Source organism: Triturus cristatus, chromosome 9 (genome assembly GCF_964204655.1).
Source record: "Triturus cristatus chromosome 9, aTriCri1.1, whole genome shotgun sequence".
In the NCBI taxonomy this organism is placed as follows: domain Eukaryota; kingdom Metazoa; phylum Chordata; class Amphibia; order Caudata; family Salamandridae; genus Triturus; species Triturus cristatus.
Genome location: NC_140592.1, coordinates 936,539,730 through 936,561,853, shown reverse-complemented (window position 1 = coordinate 936,561,853; position 22,124 = coordinate 936,539,730). Strand labels below are relative to the sequence as shown.

Here is a 22,124-nt window from a genome sequence, read left to right as displayed (position 1 = left end):
TGAACCTTAGAGTCTGCTATTAGGGAATGGTAATACTTTGGAAAATATTCTAGATGGTGAGGACTTGGATATAGGACATCATTTTATTTAGCAATTGAGATTTGTATTGATTTAACAGGTTAGTCTCACCTCGGATCCCTTTTTGCTTTGGGTAATAATGTTTTTGTTGTCAAACTTCAGCTAATGGACACTAATATAGACTGGGCAGGGGCACAGGGTTCTGTGCATAGGTAAGTGTATCTGGCTCTTTACACTCCTTTGCAAGCCTGTAGTAGGAGGAAGATCTTCATGCCTTTATGCGATTTCCTGAAATTGACGTTGAGGCAAAGTGAGGACATTACAAAGGATGATGCGGGTAGTTAATCTGTGAGTGGGACTTTTGGAACAATAGTGCGACGTGATAAGTTATAAGGAAATGGAGAATTACAATTGCATGACGAAGATGCAGAATAAGTGATAGCTCAAGAATAAAGGGAAGTGCAATATTACAGACTGGACCAGCTAGCGCTGGAGATTGGAACAGAGGGACAACGATAAAGGGAGGCTTTCAAATGGAAGGGCAATCCTTAAGTTGACCAATGTGACCTCCGTCATATATCTGTTTTGTCAGAGACGGTTAAGACCCACCTGCATTTCCAGTGTCAACCACTTCATACTAGTCTTCTGATTGACTATATCTATATATCGGAGTATGATCAGCATACATATTGACAACTGATATTGTGACAGATGCAGACTGTTGCAAATGGAGCTGTGTAGGCGTTAAATAAGGCATGAAACAACCTTGACCCTTGTTAATCAAGAAGTAGCATCCAAGTTGCACCAGATGTGAGCAATATGCACAGAAAGATCTGACCCACCGGAGTGTGTTGCTCCAGTTCCACAGTATGATGCTAGTTGGGGGTGTACGCAAGCATGGCTCTAATCCTTGTATAGTGGAGCTATTCATTTATATTCTTGTCATGTCATGTTCTGAATATATACCTAGTTATAGCACATTGTTGGTTTGCATATAGACCCAAATCACTTGCATGCTTATTAAATAAGCTAAGTATGAGATCAATCCTCCTAATGAATTTAACATTTGATTTGATTTTTAGCTTTGTGTGTTTGCAACAGTAACTTCCAGGGACAGCGTATAAATTGCCCTGATATCAATACTGTGTATTTTGATGTACCATTGCTGTGCCTCTTATGAAAATGTTCAATGTGGGGAGACCACTTTTCACGCCTTTGAACTTGGGGCCCAATGAACTAACCTCAACTGCATCTCAGATGCAGTTTTTGTGCAACATCTGCTATACAATCCAAGATTGTTTGTGCTTTGGCATGTGCTAAACCGTTGCAGAAGAAAAATGGCATTAGATAGGACTTTCTGAATTCTTGACCATTAGTAGTCCAGAGACAGGTATTCGGTGTCTTTATCACTCTGAATATTTGTGAATGCAGGGATGGAGAAGTTTAAAACCACAAAAACAGACTTAGCAGGGAAAGTCAGAAGCGCATCAAGTGGCCGGATGTGCTGCCCGCTCAGCATCTCTCGAGTGTGAGCTTGGCAACAGTCAGTTCCGGTTTTCCTCCATCTCAGTCATCCCCATTTTGTGCTCTCGCTCCCAGAAGCAGAAAATGGCAGCCGCTTCAGGACAAGATGAGAGAAAGCTCGTAGTTTATCTATACATGTATCTTGCTGCTTTGTTGTGCACTTAAAATTCAAGCTTGGCGTGAACTACGGGAGAAAGTACATGATGCACCCACAACTGGAAAACCAAGTTAGGGGAGGGGCAAGCTCAACAGGTCAGTTGATTGTGTGATTAGACCGGCCGTGAATGTACTAAAGCAAGGTTTCACCACCAGAGCTGATTATTGGTTTGCAATAACCAGTCTACCAGGCGCCTTCACTAAATTCACGGACGGGGTAGGAACGGGAAAAAGGCTTACTTTACTTTTACAATGCTATCTTTTTGGAGTAAATGTACGGATACTGTGAGAAAGTGCCATCTTTCTTGCATGGTATGCCCCCACTTTTTGCTAAATTGCTGAATGTACTTCGATTGAGTGTACCCTGGGTTCCTGCCAATCAGGTGCCCAGGGCCTATGTTCCTTCCTTAAACCACACAAACTCCAAATTGGCAAACCCTAGCCACATGTCAGCCCCTAGTAAATGGTACCCTAGGTACCCAGGGCCTTGTGACCAGGGAAGGCCTCTAAGGGCTGCAGCACTCATTGTGCCACCCTCAGAGACCCTGTACCCTTACACACACACACTGCCCTTGCAGGCTGAGTGTCTGGGTGCAGGACAAAACAAAGAGTCGACATGGCACACATCACTGTGTACCATGCCCATCACCTACACTGCCAAGGCATATGTCAGCCACCCCTCTAGCTGGGTGCATTACGCCTATGGTGTGGGCACAGGAGCAGGAGCCCTGTGCCCCTACAGTACCCGGGTCCATTCCTGGGCACTGTAAGTGCAGTGCTGTCATTTAAGAATACATGGTGCTGAGAGCTTGTCAAACACGAGCTCCACAGCACCATATTGGCAACACTGAAGCCTGGGAAGTTTGGTATCAAACTTCTCAGCACATTGAACCCACACTGATGCCAGTGTAGGATTTAATGTACTAAGCACCCCAGAGGGCATCTTAGAAGATGCCCCCTTACAGCTAACTTGCAATCCACGTCTGCTCGGAGGCTGCCCAGGCTGCCACACAGCAGACACGTTGCTGGACCCCTGGGTGGGAGAGCCCCTGCTCTCCCGGGCCTGCAACAATGCACATCCTGGGTGAGGTGAGAAATCTCCTCCCCCAAGATGAGCAAAGGGAAGCTTCAAAGGCATGCCGCCAGTTGGAGTTTCCCCAGGCCACTGCAACCCCCCACTCTGGCGGGAAGCTTGGCCGGAAACCCCATACAAGGACAGGGGATGTGCCAGCCTGCCCACCCCACCCCTCAGGTGGGGGAGGCGAGGTGAAGCACATCTCCGGGCTCTCGCCATCTTGAAGATGGGAGGCCCTACCCTATCAGGATTAGGCTACTGCCCCCCTCCCACAGGAGAGAGGCAGGATAGGGGGTGTACCCACCCCAGGACAAGGACCCATTGGTCCCTGGCCTTCACCTACCTGTAACGCCCCTAAATCTAGTATTTAGGGGCCCCCTGAACCTTCCTTCCTTAGATTCCAGATAGAAAAACGACAAGAAGAGCAAGAAGACCAAAGACCTGCCCTGCAGCTGCTAAAAAGAGAAGAAGATACCAACTGCTTTGGCCCCAGCCCTACCGGCCTGTCGACTCTCGAACCTGCACCAGCGCGGCATCCCACGTGGCCAGCAACCTCACCAACCCCGGAGGACCTGGCTACCTTTTAGCTCTAAGCCCCTGGGACTCCCACGAGTAGAGGCTCTACTCAAGAAACCTACTTGCTATCCCTGGCACCAGCCCGGGACCGCGGACCCAACACACTCTGCACCAGCCAAGCCTGGCCAGTGCCGGAGTGGACAAAGACCCAGAGGACGACCCCACGGCGACTGTGACCCAGAGTCCGGCACCCAAGGACCCCCCTCGACATCCCGGAAGAAGCCTGCAGCCTCAGAACCAAGTGCCACCCCAGCCGCGATCAACCAGAGGGTAAGATTCCCGACGTCAAAAGGCACCCCTGCACCCGGCGCCCTGCGACCCCCTGTGCCCAATCCCGGGGTACCCACCTAACCTACAACTACCCAACTTACCTCTCGAAGTGGTGGTGGCACCTGAAACATCCTCGTCCCCGAGCCTGCAGCCTCTTTCCAAACCGGAACATTCCCATTGATTTCCATTGAGCGCCCTAAGGCTCAAAAGCACCCTGCACCCAGCCGCCCGAGTGGCCCTGGCAGTGCCCTCTCTACACTAACCTACTTCCCCACTTGCCCTGAGTAAGTGACCAGGAGCCCAGCTCCCACAGCCGCGTGGCTTGCCAGACAGCAGCCACCAACCAAGGCCCCCCTATCCCTCATAGGATAACATTGGGCCCAACTCTCTCTGCACCCGGCCGTCCTGAAACCGCTGAGGGTGAACCAACTGTACCTACCTGACACTGGGGGACCCCTGAGTCCATGCCCGGAATTTCAACACTACCAGTCGAGTACTTACCCTTAAACCGCTAACTCCATTTTCCTCATAGGGTAACATTGACTGGCTTTTTTTCTTCAAAAATCTTTTAAGTGTGAACTTTTCAAAACTGCAAAAATTCACCAAAAATCAGCCAAGTGACAAAAACGAATTTACTCACCTGCTCCTAGGTGAGCTCCCAGTGCTGGATCTTGGTGCCCAGCCCTGACTCTGAAAAGTGTTCACAACTATACTTACTTCTAACTCATTTTTCTCCCATAGGAAACCATTGTCTGCTTTTCTGTGAAATTTCTTCTAAGTGTCTACTTTTGCAAATTTGAAATATTCTTTTAAAATCGTACCATTTCTGCAAACGAAATTACTTACCTGCTTTTGATAAGGACCCCAGTCCTGGGTCTAGGCACCCAGTCCTGGATTACTAAAGTAACGATAAAGTACTCTACCTGCAATTTGAATTTCTTGCCATAGAGATCCATTGAATGTTTTCTGTGAAATATTTTCTAAGTGCTAACTTTTGAAATAGCTAAATATTATTTAAAAATCATTACAGTTATTAAGTCGACTTTCATCACTTGATTCTGAATACTGACCCCAGGCTGGTTCTAGGATCCAGACCTGGAATTCCAAAAGTAATCTGAAAAGTAATTTATTACAAATAACCTGAATTTACCATTGTGCTCAATGCATTGTTATGTTTAGGAAATAGGATTGTTTATTGCAACCAACTGTGACTGTTTACACAAATTTATTGCTTGAAACAAAAGTATTTATATTCAACCTCTCATTCTGAGAAAGTATATTTTTACCCCCTTTGTGGTTCTAAAAATAAAACAAGCATATATTTTATATATACAAATCATTGGCCTAGAGTTCAGTTATTGAGTGTGTGAAACCATTTGCTGACTGAGTGTGTACAATAAATGCTTTACACTGTCCTCTGGTACTGCCTTACTGCTCGACCAAGCTACCACTTTTGAGAGTAAGGTCATACCTAACTTTGACCTCTATCAGCCTCTGGGGGACTGTGGACTCTGTGCACCCTGTACCTATTAGGGAACAGTATATACAGAGCCACTTTCTCACAGATACGAGCTGCTGCTTCAGCACTCACAGGGGGCAGACAACCGGGGCATTGTGCACTGGCCGCTGCCTCTCCAGCCGAAGTCCAAGTCAGTACTCGTTCAAGGCCGGGAAGTTTCTATGCCTGACCATCGCACTTGTCAGTAGTGCTTCACATGGACATTGTAAAGAGCCCCCTCCCCAGGGGCTGCAAAGTACATGGAGCCCAAGCCCCCCCACCCGGGGTTCTCAGGCCAGCACCAGAGGAAGGCCACCTGGGGCTCCGGCTATTGTTAAGCCACCAACCTTGTTACATCCTCACTAGCAGCGGCCCGTCATCCGCAGAAATTCAGCAAACTCGTAAGAAACACCAACGCGACCCACCAGCGGACTATACTTGTCAACACTGGACTCCGGACTGTCCTTTTCTTCCCTAAGCGAGTAGAACAATATTCAAACTAGTGTCCGCTTCTGCACCATCACCAGGTTTGTGGCACTGTGTGTTGCCCCCAGTGAGTAGCCTACATCACAGTTTTGGGGGTGGCACTAGTATTAGCCCGTCCGCCCCCTGAGGGTCACTATAGTCTGAATGTGTTCGGGGGGCGGAACATCTCCAGTTACAGGCTGTGATTTCCCCTTGGTGCCAGAGCACGGACCTTGGAGGTGACCGCGCTTCCTTCCACGCTGGGCTGGGAGACAGGAGTGACCCTGCGCAGCGGGGCACGCGCACGTGGCCGCGTCAGCTCCCGGCGCGTGTCTGCCAAGGGAGCAGACGGCCCGCGAGCACAATCACAGGAACAAATTTCAGTCTGTGCGCCCGAGGTGGCGATGCTGATCTCCCACGGGTTACGGAAAATGTCTCCGGCTCCGCCATTCAGTGCCCGAAATAGATCCTTCCAGTCGCCAGACCTGGAACCTGCTACTTCCCTAAGGCGGGGAGTCCTCTTCCCTCCCTACCCCAAGAGTGCATCACAGCCTTAGCCAAGGAAAAGCCTTCAGAAAGAAGCCATGTGTGCCCGAGGTTCACACTGGGGGAGCCCGGTACCCTTCGCAGATACACTGTAGCAGATGGCGCAGCGAACAGGAGGAGACAAACAGTAGCAAGGAAGAGGGAGACAGTGTAGTTAGAGGGATGAGAGTCAGACACCAGGCAGATATTGAGAAGAGATGAACAGCCTGTAGAGGGGGGAGGGGGGGGGGGGGGGGGGGGGGGTCTTAACAACAGCGAGAGATGACAAGAACCAGGAGGAAAGATAGACCCTGTACAAGAGAGTGATGGACACTGCCAAGAGAGACAAGACAGTCGTTGGGAGAAGGAGAATACTGCACGGCCGCGCAAAAATGAAAGCGATCGCAGCCGTCCAAAAGTGAAAGCGATCGCGCTAAGGCCACACTATTTAAAAGCACGTCGCCATGCGCGCGCGTGTGCGACGGGAAGACAAAATGGCGTGGGACTGTCCACTGTCCCACGGACACACGCATGCTGTCTGCATTGCACAGATGGCGAGAGCAGCCATCTTTGTCCATGCAGACGTGTGCATGAGCCCACGGCGGAGAATCGATTCCAAAAGGTGTCTCTGACTAGCGCAGCGCATGCGCTGCTTTCACCAGGCGAGACCTAAAAAGTGGGGGTGACCATGTCAAAAAGGGGCTCTTTCCTATAATAATAACATACTATTTAAACAGCCACATGTTTAGAGTTCAGCTTGGAACTGTAATCATTAATCGTGGATTACACCATTGTGACTACCCTTTACAAACATGCCTGCCCTCAAGCTTATATAGTTATAGAGTCAGGATCCAGCAAAGAAAAGATACTGTAAAATAGTGGTTCCATTAATTTCGAAGAGGGTCTCTAAGCACAACATATAAACAAGCATTTACAATGCAATAGGTCTCGCAATTACATTATTTTGAGCTATTGACATTGTAAAAGGCATTGCTATTTACAATACCAAAAGCAACACCTATTGCATTGCATAGCGCGGTGTCCATGAAGATGGCGCCGTGCTTATTAAAGTAAAAAAAAAAAAAAGTGTGTTGGGGGGCAGAGAGAAGAAGAAATGACGAGACGTGAAATGGGGAAATAAGGCACGGACAAGACAGTATTCTGCTCAGGGTGTGGCGTGTTTTGGGAGGCACAGTTGCGTATATTTTGGTTTGGGGTGTATAGTTTGGTATGGTTGTGTGGTATGATAGGTGGTGTGGGTTTGGTTTGGGTGGTGGAGAATGTACTTATGTGAGAATGCACGTGTCTGTGGCTGTGCTTGATGAGGGATGGCTGAGCATCACAATGGCTGAACTACCTGGCTTCGGAAATGTGCTGATATTTATTTAGAAAATGCAAAAAGCTTGTCCAAGGCCCAAATGGACACTAAAGCGTTACACTATATAATTTAGATAATTGGGAAAGATCTAATAAATCCAGAATGCAAATGGGTGGATAAAAAAAAAACAAGCATTGGTATAGCCAATAGGTCTCGCCTTTGGGACCTTATGAGTGTTTAGCCATGCAACAGTTAATGTTGTTGCAGTAAGGATATTGTGCTGCATAACTAAATACTTAAAAAGGTCCCAAAGGTGAGACCTATTGGCTATGCCAATGCTTGTTCTCTGTGTAACCTGGGCTCTTCTTTCAGTCTCTGACGGCAGAGAGTTCCACATCCCACTGAGGTCTTTCAAGGCTACTGGTTCCTCTCTGTGTGCATTAGGACACTCTGTTCTTCTGCCTCATTGAACCACAGAGCCATAACTTAAGAAGACAAATTAGAGAGCAGTCATGAGCGAAACACTCCCACACGGCCCCTAACATACTAAGGCTTTGAAAGGCCCAATATTTGATACATTTCTATAACCAGAACTACAAAATAAATGTTTAACGATACTTGCACGCAAGCATGCACTCATTCACTTTTCTGTATATTTCTATTTATGTAGCACTTGATACCCTGATGAGCTGCCTCAGCGCAAGTGATACACAAGAATGTGCAACCTGAACTTTAAAATTACCCTGATTTGTAAAACATTAGGGGTGGGCAATAAATTCTGCTCCGCCAGCAGAGTACGCGGAGCTTTGCCCATTCCGCGTTCCACTTGGTGTGTGGAGTTCCAACAAAACTACACCAAACACCGCATGGTGGTGTTTTTTCTTGCATGCAGCTTGCCCCCACCCTCAGTATAGGGCCAGAGGCCTCTAGTTGGGTATAACCTTAATCTGCTCCACCAAAGATAGCTGTTGGTGCTACCAGGTGAGAATCTGGTACAGCCATGACGAACCCCTGCAGACAGTGACATCGACAGGCTTGCTGTTCGCTACCACCTACACCACAATGCTAAATTATTGCTGTTAAACCTTCCTCGACTGCAGAAAGCACTGGGATGTAAAATTAATGGTAGATGGTGCGGTGCACAAAAGCATATAACATAACATGGCATGACATGAATTAACATAGCATAACATTACATAGTGCAGGCACACCGCACACAGCTGTCCATTCAACCAGATATCACCATTATTGATTAAAAGCCCTCTAATGCCCACTGTAAACATTCACATTAATGCATGACAAATGGCTGCATTTATAGATGTTCACAGATGCGACCTGTTCACCCCTAAACTTATGCATATTCCGAATATGTTACCCATGGTCATGCGTTTGGAGGAACACCCTTCACCCAAAAACCTCCGCTTGGAAACCAAGGAGAGTGAAGGAGAAGGGATGCATCAAAGGAAGGCGGGAAAAGAATGAGGGGGAGAGCATTATAAGTGTGCCTGTGGTTGGGTGCACGTGTTTGACTGGACTGTAGGTGGAATGAAAATGTTTAGCACGGTTTACTGTTATCTTAAAATTACGAGTAAGCAGAAGAAAGCAAGCACGAGTGGCACTGCGGTGCCAAGACAAAGTAGGATGTGAGGGCAGGGAAAGACCCTCAAGAAGTGTGAAACAAGGCTGCAGAGTGTGTTTGAGGCCAGAAAATAGAGGGAGATCCAACCGGAAGTGACGAGAAACTAAGGAAAAAGAATCGCACACATGCCAACAGACCCGATTCAGGGGGAGACTCACGACTCTGCCCAGCTTCATGTTGGAGGGCCCTCTTAAACTGGAGGTTGCCTAGTAACGATGGCAATGGAAATTCATTTGTTTTTAATTGTGTTCTGTTTGAGGGATGCTCCTAACAGCCAGGCTGGGGCGTGAATCAAGCAGTCCCGAGTAAGTCCTCAACTGTAGAGCTTTTCAGACAGAACTTTGCAACACTGGCGCACTGCTCACTTCTGATTAAGGGGTTGTGGTGGGTACTCTGACAGGCAACCTGCAAAGGCTAAGGATGCTTGGAGAGGACACACCTTAGGTGATTGCTACAGTCTGGTAATCTTCAGCTGAATGTGCTTGTGGTGATTAGGGAGAATGAGAGAGGCGCACTGAGGTACGGTGTCTGTGAGCCCCACGACCGTTGACAGGAAGCTGCGCTGGGCTCGATGCTCGACTGCGTTTAAGGCTTCTTAAAAAACAAGCAGGACCTGGAGACAGGGCTCGTCACTTTCACTGACGCACTTCCGATGGCCAAGGCACTGATTGCTGCCTCTCGGTGCACCAGAATAATTATAAGCACGGAGCAGACAAGTGTTTTTGATTTGACCCTGTAGTTGGATGGCTACTTTTTTCAATGGCAAGGGAGAGAGAAAGGAGATTAAAAAAAGGCAGCGCGGCCGTGAAAGTGACACGGCCGTCAAAGTGAAAGTGATCGCAATCGCAGGCTGTAAGGGTGCCCGCGAGTGATGCACTTAATGAGCCATGACGGCTCGTAACTGTGCGCGTAACCGCACGCTCTAGGCCACACAAAAAGCTGTGGTCGGCCTTTTAAGGCCCACTCACTAAATGTCTCGCCAGAGCAGCGCATGCGCTGGCTCAAGCGAGACCTAAAAAAGGAACGCGGAGTACTTCAATGGAACAAGATAAATACAAGCATGTCAACTCTAATTGCTAGTAACCCGGGCACAGGCATCTCAATCACTGCCTCTAAAGCTGAACTCAGTTACTACAAGCTTATTTAGGAAGTATGTGCGGCTGAATGCCTGACAGGGGCGCAAAAGTACAGGGTAAATGAAGGTAGACTCTGGTCACCCCACACTCTAATCAATGTTTTCCAACATGGCTCGATTTATTGTACAAGGTCTTCAGCTAAGACATTATTGATGTACCGAACTGGTAAACAATTAGTCACCATTTCAAGAGAAGGAGACACTGAAATAGTTTAGGCCTGGCTGAGGCAGGTTAGAAAGAACAAAAACCATTTGAAGGCCTTAACTTTTACCCTTGCATAAGAGAACAAAATCAGTTACCAACACAACACATACCATAGTGTTTTTTTTTTGCCGAATATGAATGTTTATTTCACTCACTGAACTCAGACAATGGGTGTATTGCCATCGTGGAATCACTAGGCAGGTCATTAAATATTAGCATATTTTGCAGAATGCAGAAACAGGGACAGCCAACCAGATTTCCTAGAATGGGGTATGTGACTGCTGATATTGGACTGCTCTTCCATCAATGTAAAAACGCAGCGCTTCTGTTCTGTGTGTTATCAGACATCCGTTGTGTGGACAATAATACTGCCAGCATCACCCTGCAATGGAGGGGGTGGGGCTCCAACAGAACAGACATGACAAAAGTGCCTATCGGAGGTGCAGCCAGACTGCCAGAAAGGATGCTGCAGACATGCCACCCAGATAGGTCTGTGAGACTGCCGGGAGCAACCTTCAGGAGCTGTCCACAGGGTGGAGAGTGGGACTGCAACAGCTCAGCTCACTGACTGCACCTACACTGAGGGCAGTGAGGCTGCAACTGCCAAACCTTCTGACACCTCCCTACACGGAGGACAGTGAGACTGCACCAAAACGTACCCCAGTCTCAGCCCGTAGGAAGTTAAATGCAACAGCCAAAAAGCGGCATGAAGTCTGACACACAAGAAAAGGGCAACGGGACTGCAACAGAAGAGGCTGGAAACAGCTAACCTTGGGAACCAAAGGCTGTCACACAGAAGCCTCCACACAGCTGTTTCGGAGAGTGACGTTCTGTCATAGGGCCACCAGTGCACAGCTGTCAACAAAGACTGGTGCACAGGCAAAATTCAGCCCGTGCACAAATCACCACATATGTCTGCTGACAGCTGAGCACGTGGAGGACAGCGAGACTGCCGCAGAGCAGCCTAGTGGCAGACGAGCACGCGGAGGACAGCGCGACTGCCACAGGACAGGAGTGACACAGGAAGTTAAGCTTGAGATGGGGAGATGTGCAGACGCGAAGAGAGGGGTGTGCGCAAGGCGGGAGAGGGGAGCTAGGTGGAGAGGGGAGACGCAAAGAGCAGGCAGTGCGCGATGGGTGTGATAGAGGGTGGAATATGAAGATGGGAGACCGTGAGGAGAGGAGTGATATGTGTGAGGGAATAAGAGGAAGAGGGAAGCGAGAGAATAAAAATAGAATGACAAGACGGCACGTGGAAAAGGGCGAAATACAACAGAGCAAGAAAAAGAAGAAAGGGGGCATGCTGGAAGAGACAATGGGGTCTAAAAGACAGTAAGAGAGATGAGAAGGTGGCGACGAGCTGGGATAGTGTTATGGAGAGAGGGGGGCAAACAGGAAGAAGAGGCAAGAGACGACAAGAGTAGACAAAGAGATAACAAGCTTTTATTTTACAAGATCATTTTAGTAACAATCGTGAAACCCTAAACACTTCCATTAAAAAAAACAAGCTGCTGCGCTGCCTACCCAAAACAAGCCTTACACGGACGCGAAAAAACAGATGGCCCCTGCGCGCGCAGAATCGGAACGAAAACAAGACAAGTAACCTGAGACTGCTAATTATAACCAGATGGCCCCGACAAAGATAAGAATTTGCTTCGCGACAGCCGCAAAGCAGACGATCCTGTCCGGATCGGCCGGACGAAAAGGCGGCAACAAAAAAAACTAATTTCCAATAGCAGCCCACCATTTAGCATAAACGGTGATGCCAGCCAATGAAAATGAGGGGCGGGGCTTCCAGTCCCCTTCTCAAATCTACTCTCTCACTATAGGTCTCGCCGAGCGAGCAGCGCATGCCCTGCAAGGCTAGGCGAGACCTAAAAATACTAAGGCTTGATGGTCTGCTAGGATAGGCAAAATTGGATCTCGTAGCAAGAGCAAAAGGTTTATAATAATTATAAAAAAACGAAACTAGAGCATTTTAAGTTATACACTACCTGACCCTCTCACAGAGTCAATTGTCAATCATAAAGAGAAATGGTGAAAAATCACATTCTGTCTATTCAATGGCTTATCTAGTTATGGAAGTGAAAACATGAAACGGAGAGAAAAAGTGCTAAGGACTGAAAAATGTCATTGTTCAGGGTGGGACCTCAAAAACCTAGGCACTACATAAGGCCGTCAGTTTAAGTCAATGTTGTTGTGACCTAGCAGTACGTTTGGACCAGAATCGACATGATTGTGAATCTTGGCCAATTCTTCCACCGCATTTATTCTAGCTCACTGATACTGCTTAAATAAAATCTCTTCACTGGCATAACTATTTTAAAACACGCAATAGGGACGATTTGCTTATATCAATCTGCACATGCAAAAAAGCAACCTAGCTCGGTTTACATTGTAACTGTTTACAGTCTAAAAATGTCTTAATGCAAAGTGAATCTGCAGCCAGCCCCGACGTAGCCTACTCTGATCTTTTATGCCATCTGTGTACGAATCAGTCCCTCTTCAGCAGTCGTCTTCAAACTTTTTAATGCTACACCCCCCAGAAGAAAAAAAAAAAATCACTGGGGCCCCCTCTCAAAAAAATTCAATATTAAACTGCCAATGTTTAAGTACGCCTAGACTTATTTAAATATTGCAGCTAAGTTCTGCTACAGTTTTAAAAATGCAATCAAATGCATGATTGACAAACACACTATTCTGGTCAGGCAGATATTATTAACATGTAAAAGTATCCACAGTGTGATTATTAAAAATAGGGGTGGAGGTTTTGAAGAATATTTTGAGTCCCTTCCCTTTCAACACCGTCTCCCAGCCAGGATATACAGGACAAAAGATGTTAGAGATGGCTCATTACAGAGCGGCCTACTGCCGCTATTTTTTTCTGCTTAAAACAAAGGACTGTTTTCAGCATAATGCTGCTTTTGACCACAGCCTGGCATCCCTTATGGGATCACTGGAGGTCCTCATATGTGAGCTCTCCCCCAGTTTGGAGACCCTTGCTCTACAGTCTTTCTCCCTGTAGGCAAATGTAAAATGTTTAGAGGATTTTGTGTAATCCCCTTTAAACTATTAATTTTGAGCTGGCTGGATTCCCAGGGCAGCGCAACCAGCAAGTGCTTGCAAAAACCTTTTCGTACAGTTCCCAAACATGAATATCAACTCGTGCAAACTACCAAACTTGATTCTTGATTATCTACGATTACTTTGTTTTGTAAATTCACCTTTTTTTTTTTTTGGACTTTCGCACATTTTTCAACATAAGCAATAAACATCCATTGCTGTTTATCATCCTGCGCGATAAATTTATCAATTTCCAAAATAGTCACCAGTAAAATGTAAATAACTTTCCTATAACAGCAATGGTACGACATTTCCAAATTTCAACTGCTAGACACTTGATAGTCAACATACATTTCACATCTACTGGGCTTCAAGGCTTATACGCATTTCTGATTCTAAAAGTCTGCATTACATTGCTATGCAAGGAAGCCTGGATTACTTTGTGTTTTGAATAAGCAGGAAATTGGACTATGTACTGGACCCGGGGTTGCTAAACTGCTGCCAATTTCTATTGATGTTAGAGCTACAAATCTGGGCAGTTATAACAAACTAAAATATTTGCTCTCTGAAGCATCACTTTTTTTTGTTTAAGATGCTAAAAGGACGTCACCTTACCTCTATATTTATCACTTTTTCTGTTGGATTGTCGATCAGGAACCGGGAAAGTGTACCAGGGGCAGTTCTGTAAGTTAATATAATTGAGTTTTTTGGGTCTTGGCACCACTGAATAAACAGTTCGCGTGAAAAACCACACTGCAAATCGGGCTGGCTGGCAAGGACCACTTTTGGGCTGGGCACTCGAGCAAGATCCGCAAAACCATGACACAAAGAGAGATGTCGAAACTGGAACGGATTATTTCTTTTGTCTTCAAAACACCTCATCAGTTTGTCACTCATCCATTCTACCTACAATGAAAAACACATGTGAGGAAAGGCCAGATGTTGAAAAATTAACATACATTGTGCTCAACATTCTATCTAGTTACTAATCTGCCGTGGTACTTGCTAACCCTCAAACTGTTAGTACAACAGCCCTGAGCTTTCGGTCCTTGCAGTAACTGGGAAGATGGAGTTTGGAAGTTACAGCCCTCTGACAGTACCATCATTGGGGTACACGTACAGTAAGCAGGACAAAGCAATCTTAAGTCTGCAAAAGGTTTCTAAGACTTGTCTCGGAAAATAAAGTGAATGTTGCATGTTGCTGGTGTGAAGTGGAAGAAGGTAGGAAAGGACAAAGTTGCAGAGAGCATATTAATAATTCCTTAGTTATCGACCAGATGCATTTGTATATGTCTAGCCCTTTGCCGAGGATTCTCAATAAAAGTAATACAGTGGCAGCCCTGAACACACTAGAGCAGTAGGAGGTCACAGGTTGGACTTTGTAATCTCTCGATAAGAGGACTGGTGCATTAGGAGATCTAAAAGTGTAGCTAACAATTACTAGGCAAGGTCAGATAGCGAAGGGGGAGAATTCTTGGGTTATGTGGAAAACAAAGGAAAAAAGCACCATAAATGTAGACCCTGCCACAAAGTTGATTTTATTCTAGACACAGCTCTTTCAATATACACTTAAGTTTGGGTTATAGCTTCTTTCCACCCTCCTCCTTGCTGTGTGTAGGAGAGAGCTCCAAAGGCGGCTGCCAAACCAAACAATGGAAATGGTAACTTGGGATCCTTACCTAGACCAGACGGTCAAACATTTTCGTTGAAACATAATTTTAGACCCTACTCAAGAGAAAAGCTGTGGCTTCCTTCCCTTCAGTAAAATTTTATTCTATTGCTACCTTGAAGAGCCAGGTTAGCTGTTTTGTAGCCTAATCTTAATCATGACACACTCCGTGATGAAATAGTTTATTTGAAAAATGTAGCTTAGCTTCCCCTCCTGGACCATCAGAGACCAGGGGCTCTCTGGATACTTTGAGGTCTTTGCTCTGACTAGAAATTACCTTACTAAGCATATTCACAACGCTAAGTATATCAGTCTCGAAAACAACCAATAACATCACATTAGGAGAGCAAATGACCTCAGAAAAAGAGTTCTGGATAAGCAGAAACTTCCTATGAATAAACAATGCCGAAGCTGGCTCTGTATATGGTATACCACTAGGTGGATATACCGTGCATAGAGTCCAGAGATTTGTGTACAGAGCTCACCAAAGTGTTCTATTTGTGGAAGTGTGGGCGAGCAGCCATAGACACAATATAGAGGAGTGTAAGACATTAGTTATGCACACAGTGACTAATAAATGACACACGAGTCAAAAAGGAAACCCACACAGCAATTTTAGAAAAATAAGCTTCTTTCGAGATTTATTTTAAGACTAAGATGTACGCAAAAAGGCAAGTATGTTTTTCAGCAATTTTCAGGCTGTGCAATGTTAACATATGGAGGAAAACAAGAATGCAGTTTTTCAGGTGAGTACACAACTTACACATCCAGTCTTCGGGGTTTCACGTCAACACTAGGCAAGGTTCAAATTGGTACCAAGAATGCACCACCAACGGCACAGGGGTGGTTGGTGCAGAGGTCAAATTTGGGGTCAGGTACCCAATGTAAACCAATGGAGACTGGGGGTGATTGAAGATGCGCTGCTCACAGGTGAGTAAAGCTGAGTCAGGGGTTGATCTCCTGGAGTTAAAGTAATTACGGGAGAGCCTGGGAGGGCGGCGCAAGGCAGCACCAAAATTGTACCCTCAGTGGCCCAGGGTTAGCAGAGTGCAGAGCACCTACGCAGTGTCAGGCGCCCAATGCAATTCAATGGGGGAGAATCAGTTTTGGAAAGAGGCTGCAGGTGCTGGCCAAGAGGCTGCACGAAGAAAACCGGCAGCTGCCCAGGTAAGTTCTGATGCTAGGGGACATAGGGACACCGTTGGTCAAGCTCCCCAAGGCCCAGGGACTTCAGGTGCAGTGTTGTCCTTTGGCGTCGCGAACAGCTTACCGGGCAGGTCGCGGTCAGGGACAGTCTTTGGATTCAGACTGCAGGCATTGGGGTAGAGTCTAGCGAGGGGTTAGTCCACAGTGGACTCTGGCTCAGATGCACTGGGGAACCTTTACTGGAACGGTGGGCCACTTGGACTCAGGGCGTGGGCGTCGGTTGCAGAGGTGGGTCCAGAGGCAGTTCCTTAGGGCTGAATTCCTTTTCTTTTAAGTTTGTTTCTTCTAGACAGGTCATCTGTGCACGGGAGATTTGATCTTTGCTGAAGGCAGGACGTCCTCCCAAGGCCTTTGAGGTCGCTGGGCTGCAGGACAGGTTTTCTTTTGGCGGAGGACCATAGAGGGCTGCAGACATGACAGTAGGGTTTGGGCCAAGTCAGTTGGTATCTGCAGTCTTCTCTGCTGGTGGGATGCTGCAGTTTCTGTGTCTTCTTAGGTCATCAGGACTCTGATTTCAAGGTCTGGGGGAGCCATCTAAATGCTAGATTTAGGGGTGTTAAAGGTGAGTAAGAGGTAGGGACTAAAGGGTTCCTTACCTGGGGTGTCTACATCCACTATTATGCCACCCTTTTGTGGGAGAGGAGCATAGCCCTACTCCAGATTGGATAAGTCACACCATCTTGAAGATGGTGGGCACTGAAAAATGTGCTTAACTTCGCCTCCAGCACCTGAAGGGTGGAGTTGGCGAAGGTGGGGCACACCTCCTAGTCTATCTTGGTTTTAATGCTGTTTCTCCCACCAAAAGTGTGTTTGAACTGGGGGCTGCCATCTGCCACTACCATCAGAGCCTGGGGTTACATTACATATGCGGCAAGGCTTTTGAAGCTCACGTCTCGAGCACTGTGCTCATCCTGGGGGAGAAAGGGTGACCCCCTCCGCCCAGGATGGGCTTTGTTTCTGGCCTTAGAGAGCAACAGCTCTTGACCCAGCGTCCCAGAAACATGTCTGGTATTGGCAGGCTGCCTAAAGCCAGTCAGAGACCACACCAGGGTTGGTAGGTTTCCAGGGGCACCTTTGAGGTATATATTTCAATAAATCCCACACTGGAATCAGTGTTGGATTATTAAGAGGAGTTTCTTGGTATCAAATACTCCTGTGCTCAGTGAAGCCATCATGGTGCTGGGGAACTGGAGTTGTCGAGTTTTCAGCCCATGTACCCTCTATGGCTTCACTGGAAATTACAATATTTAAGAATAGACTTAGATATTGTAGGGACATATCTTCTCATGCAGATATACCCACACCTGAGAAATAGTGCATCCTGACTTAGGACTTGTAAGGCCTGCTAGAGGGCAAACATAGCTATACCGTGGGCAGTGCTGCTGGGCATGGCACACAAGCAGTGTGCAATATCGACTTTGTCATTTTTGTCTGCACCAAGCATGCATGCTGCAGTGGCAATTTGCATGACCTAGGTGAGAGGTCCCTAGAGGACCCTATTCATCCCAATGCCCAAGGTACCGGTGTACCATTTACTAGGGACTTACTAGGGGTCTGACGTGCCAATCTTGGTACAGTTTTAGGGAAGGAGCACTGGTGCAGGCGACCAGGTTGGCACGGACCTTGTGCACTTATAATCAAAACCACATAATTTTCCAGGCAAAAGGTGGGGGGCTAACCATGTAAAAAGAGGCACTTTCTTGAAGACTGGTATTCTGAGATGGATATAGTCCTCATCACAGGGCAGACATTATATAAAGAAAAAAAAAGGTTGGCTTTTAGGTCTGACCACGAGTTTTCCTTTAGGCAACACATTACTTCAGTTGCAAGTATAAAAACATCCAACTTGTGATGTTGAGAGGGGTGCTCCCTTTACCACAAATGAATCATAAGACTGAACTCACAAGTGCTCTAATATATAGTCTACATCTGCGCTCCAAAGAAGGAGATTCAGAAACCCCAGGGAAAGACAAACAATCGGCAAGAATTTGCTTAATCCTGAGGAAACGTGCATTACTCCAGCCCTGAAAATCCTGAACTAGCTCCCATGTGAGAAAATAACTAAAGTGTTGCATATCATCTACAAATCTTTTCAAGAGGAAGGGCCTAATGACCTCTGTAAATGGAACTGTCCATTACAGACGTATAAAATATCAGATCTATCAGTGATAGACTGTTCATTCATTATATCAACCTACAGACGAAGTAAACACAGTAGAAATGGTGAGTTCAGGGAGGACATCTTGAAATTGATTGGCAACTGCTTCTGCTTTCTTTATCTTCCCATATTTCAGAAAAGCACGAAAGACAAATGGATCCCAAAAACCTTCAAATAATCAGTAGACTTTGTGGGGCCCCAGGCCTCTTTCACCTTTCATATGCCTTCCTCAAACTCCAACCCATGACATATTAGTCCAACATGCATTGTGATGCCTCCTTCAGACACACACTGAGTGTAATACTTGTTAAATAATATCAAACATATGCAAATTCTTCAAGAGGTGTTCTCGGTTATAAAAATATGCTGTCAGTTTATAGTCAAATTCCGACAATCAATAGAAAAGAGGGGTCATTTCTACACATCATCTTTATCCCGTCAACCAAGCTCACAAGTTCACAATGTAAGATGACCGTCAGTATACTCACAGCAACACTGAAGTTCAAGAAGAAAAACAAGGCAACATGACTTCTCCATCTATGCACCCAGGATTTGGAACAATTTTCCTGTATCCATCAACATTATCCTTACACATCTTCAATTTAAGAAAAAGCTGAAAATCCCACCTCTCTGAAGAGCACTAACTTGAGACACTAACTTGTGTGCTTGTCCTCACAGAACTGAGCAGCCCACGTCCAAATTCAATCTCTGATTATATCTCTGCCTTTACCTGTACAAAGCACTCCGCTGCTTATTTTCTTTGGTTTGTGCTATACAAATACATACCACATACAAATCAGAATGCTCACACAGGAGAGATCAGGATCATCATAGTACTGCTGCATAAATTTGTTGGAACTCGAGATAAAATAGGCAGAATTAAGTGAACGTGTTGTACAAGTACTGTGGGGCCCACATACATACGAATAACAGTCAAACCAAGATTCCACTAGGGTAGATAAAATGAGATCTTTACCCATATGTTTGTTTGGAAATGGATTGCCAGTGAAGGTTTAACTTTGGCTGCTAGCTTGAGGCTTTATATTATCTGTTGAGTATATAGCATGTTCCCAGGACAGCAACACTGTTGTTGCACTTGCTTACTGATGATGTGCTTGCTGGAAACATTTTATTTTGTGAACTGTAACGGTCTTTGATCTGTGACACCAACAGAACAATCTGCCTCAATTTCTGAATTTCATCATCGTCATGGGTTCCAAAGGAACCCACAGAAAAGATGTTTGTCGTCGATCCTCTTGATGAAAGTCTGAAATCCTAGTCCAAATGTTCCTTGCAACATACATACACTAACTACAAGAGCAACTTTAAAAAAAATCTACTTTAAACATATGTCAGACTTGCAGAGATGACTTTCTATTTAAGTATGTCACATGAAAAGTGGACATTGATTTGGATAAAATTCCAATACATCGAGGGTTTTTTGTTTACGGTTTCTTTTAACTCTTTGCTTTTCCCTAATCCATAAAATTCTGGTTGTGCATTGCTATGTATAGTAATCCACTGGGTGAGCGGAGATCGTTGAAAACAGTCATGGGTAAATACTGTTGACATATTGTAACATGCATATGACGAATTCTGCTATGTGATACAATGCAATGTCATTAATAAAAGACAAGTAAAAAAAATAATTCCAATAATGGTCCATAAAAAATGCTTAATTTGAAAAACTGTTAGTGCAAGGGCTCAAGATATTTCTCAGGAAGATATCGTGGTCGACACTTCCCACTGCCCTTTTTAGCACTGAAAACAACAAACTAACACACAAGTGCGACATTTTGGACTATTCCATCGTCAGCTCAAGCTGTAAAGATGACCTGGACCCATGGGTTGTATTATTTTTTTTATTATTATATGGAACAATTTGTGTAAGAGCTCTGCTTTAAAAAAAAAAAAAAGGCAGGCAGATCCACCACATGATGGACAGGCATGAGTAAGTGCCAGTATTCTGAAATAAGTGTCGGTGCCAAGCACCACCAAACACTGAGCACAAATTAGGAACTGGCATAAAAATATGTTTAATATACTCACAACTAATCAAGCTTTGAAAATTTACACAAATCACTGCACATCTGCTGACCGTCTTCTATCAGTTCTTTTACTGTGAAAACTGCAGTTATGCAGTATTAAACTTGTTCTCAATTGCCACCAGATACAATTTTGACCAAAAGCACAATGATGGCTGGGGAAAGGAGAAAAGAAGGGGCCCATGACTTTCTGTCCTCCCAATTGACACCTCTGGCTTTGCTTTTGTCCTACATCTGAGACGGTTTTAAAAAAAACATTATGGGATGGTACAAGATGCATATCAAATATGGCATTATCCTGAAATTGTAAATGTTGACCTAGGTAATTAAACATATCAATAGTTTTAAATATTTAACTTTGAATTGGGTGGGTTTGCCTACAAGTCAGTCAACAGAAAGTTAACACAAATACATTCTTTACATTCCATTTAATACACACCCAAGTAAGCAAAAATCGTCGGGGAATCTCAAAATATTAGAAATTAATGGGTCTGAATGAGCAGTTTGCAGTAAAACATTAGTCATCTGGAAAACAATGTTTGTATCTATTTTCCAGCACCATAAACCACCAAACCTACCAAGGATAGCATATAAATGTGTTGCTCTTATAATAAGTTCAGCTTACAAACATTCCTTTTTCACCCCAAGATCAAGCTTTCCTAATAAGAATGGATACCAGTCCCTACAAGACCTGGAGATAATGTTTCATTTTCATTTCATTTAGCTTTATTGCGGTTAAATTTACCATAATAGCACATAAAAAATAAACAGAACGACAAAACAGGCAGTCCGTTTCATACATACAGTCACAGAGTATTACATGGTTGTTTAGACATTTGTTCCTTTAAAAATTTAAATAGTTCCAGAATTTAAAAATTATCATAACAATATTATTCCTAAAAAAGAAGATAAAATATTTCTACTCTCTTAAAGTTCATTTTGCTTAATCTTGAATTAAAACAGCATTAATGATCAAGTTCCTTCGTGCAATCCACATTGAATGTAAAAATTTAGCTACTGCAAAGACAATTACTGGGTTGGTATCGGTTTTTAATATCCTAAAAAAGGCCAAATAATGTTTTATGCACAGGTTCTTGCACAACTGAATTATCCATATCTTCCTAGTATAGGCGTAGGCTGGACAGAATAGGATGACATGAACCGGGGTTTCATCCTCAGTGAGGCAACCAGGGCAGGAGCGTACAGCTCCCCCCTTCCACCTATCAGTAATGTAAAGAAAAGGCAATGTGCCATATCTAAATTGTAGATAAAGCTTCTTTGCTAGTGTTTGTTGGATTGAATCAATCGCAGACTCAAAGCTATAAAAGGATTTTACATCCAGAAAAATATCAGTTAAGCTTGAGGATTTTACTGAGCGAAAAAGATTCCTTAGGTTAGTTTCCTTGACAGCACTAGTCACAGTTTTCTTCGTGATAACTGGGCAGGAAACTTCAGGATTGGACCAGAGTTCCTCAAAGCCAGTCGATGTAAGTGACTGTTTAACGAATGCTAGCCAAGGAATCCTACCAGAACCAATAGAAGCCATGACAACTTTGAGCTCCTCCTTATAGCTCACCAG

The 22,124-nt window shown here is 45.1% G+C and overlaps 1 protein-coding gene across 2 annotated transcripts in view; it reads right to left on the bottom strand.

The window, feature by feature from the left end:
* The window catches only part of CPSF2 (cleavage and polyadenylation specific factor 2), a 187,365-nt gene that overhangs the window by 116,668 nt on the left and 48,573 nt on the right, over positions 1-22,124 (bottom strand). For both annotated transcript variants that reach the window (XM_085626508.1, XM_085626507.1), the window contains one exon: positions 14,083-14,373. In XM_085626508.1, the coding sequence (XP_085482634.1) occupies positions 14,083-14,373 (291 nt within the window). The remainder of the gene's footprint in view (positions 1-14,082; positions 14,374-22,124) is intronic.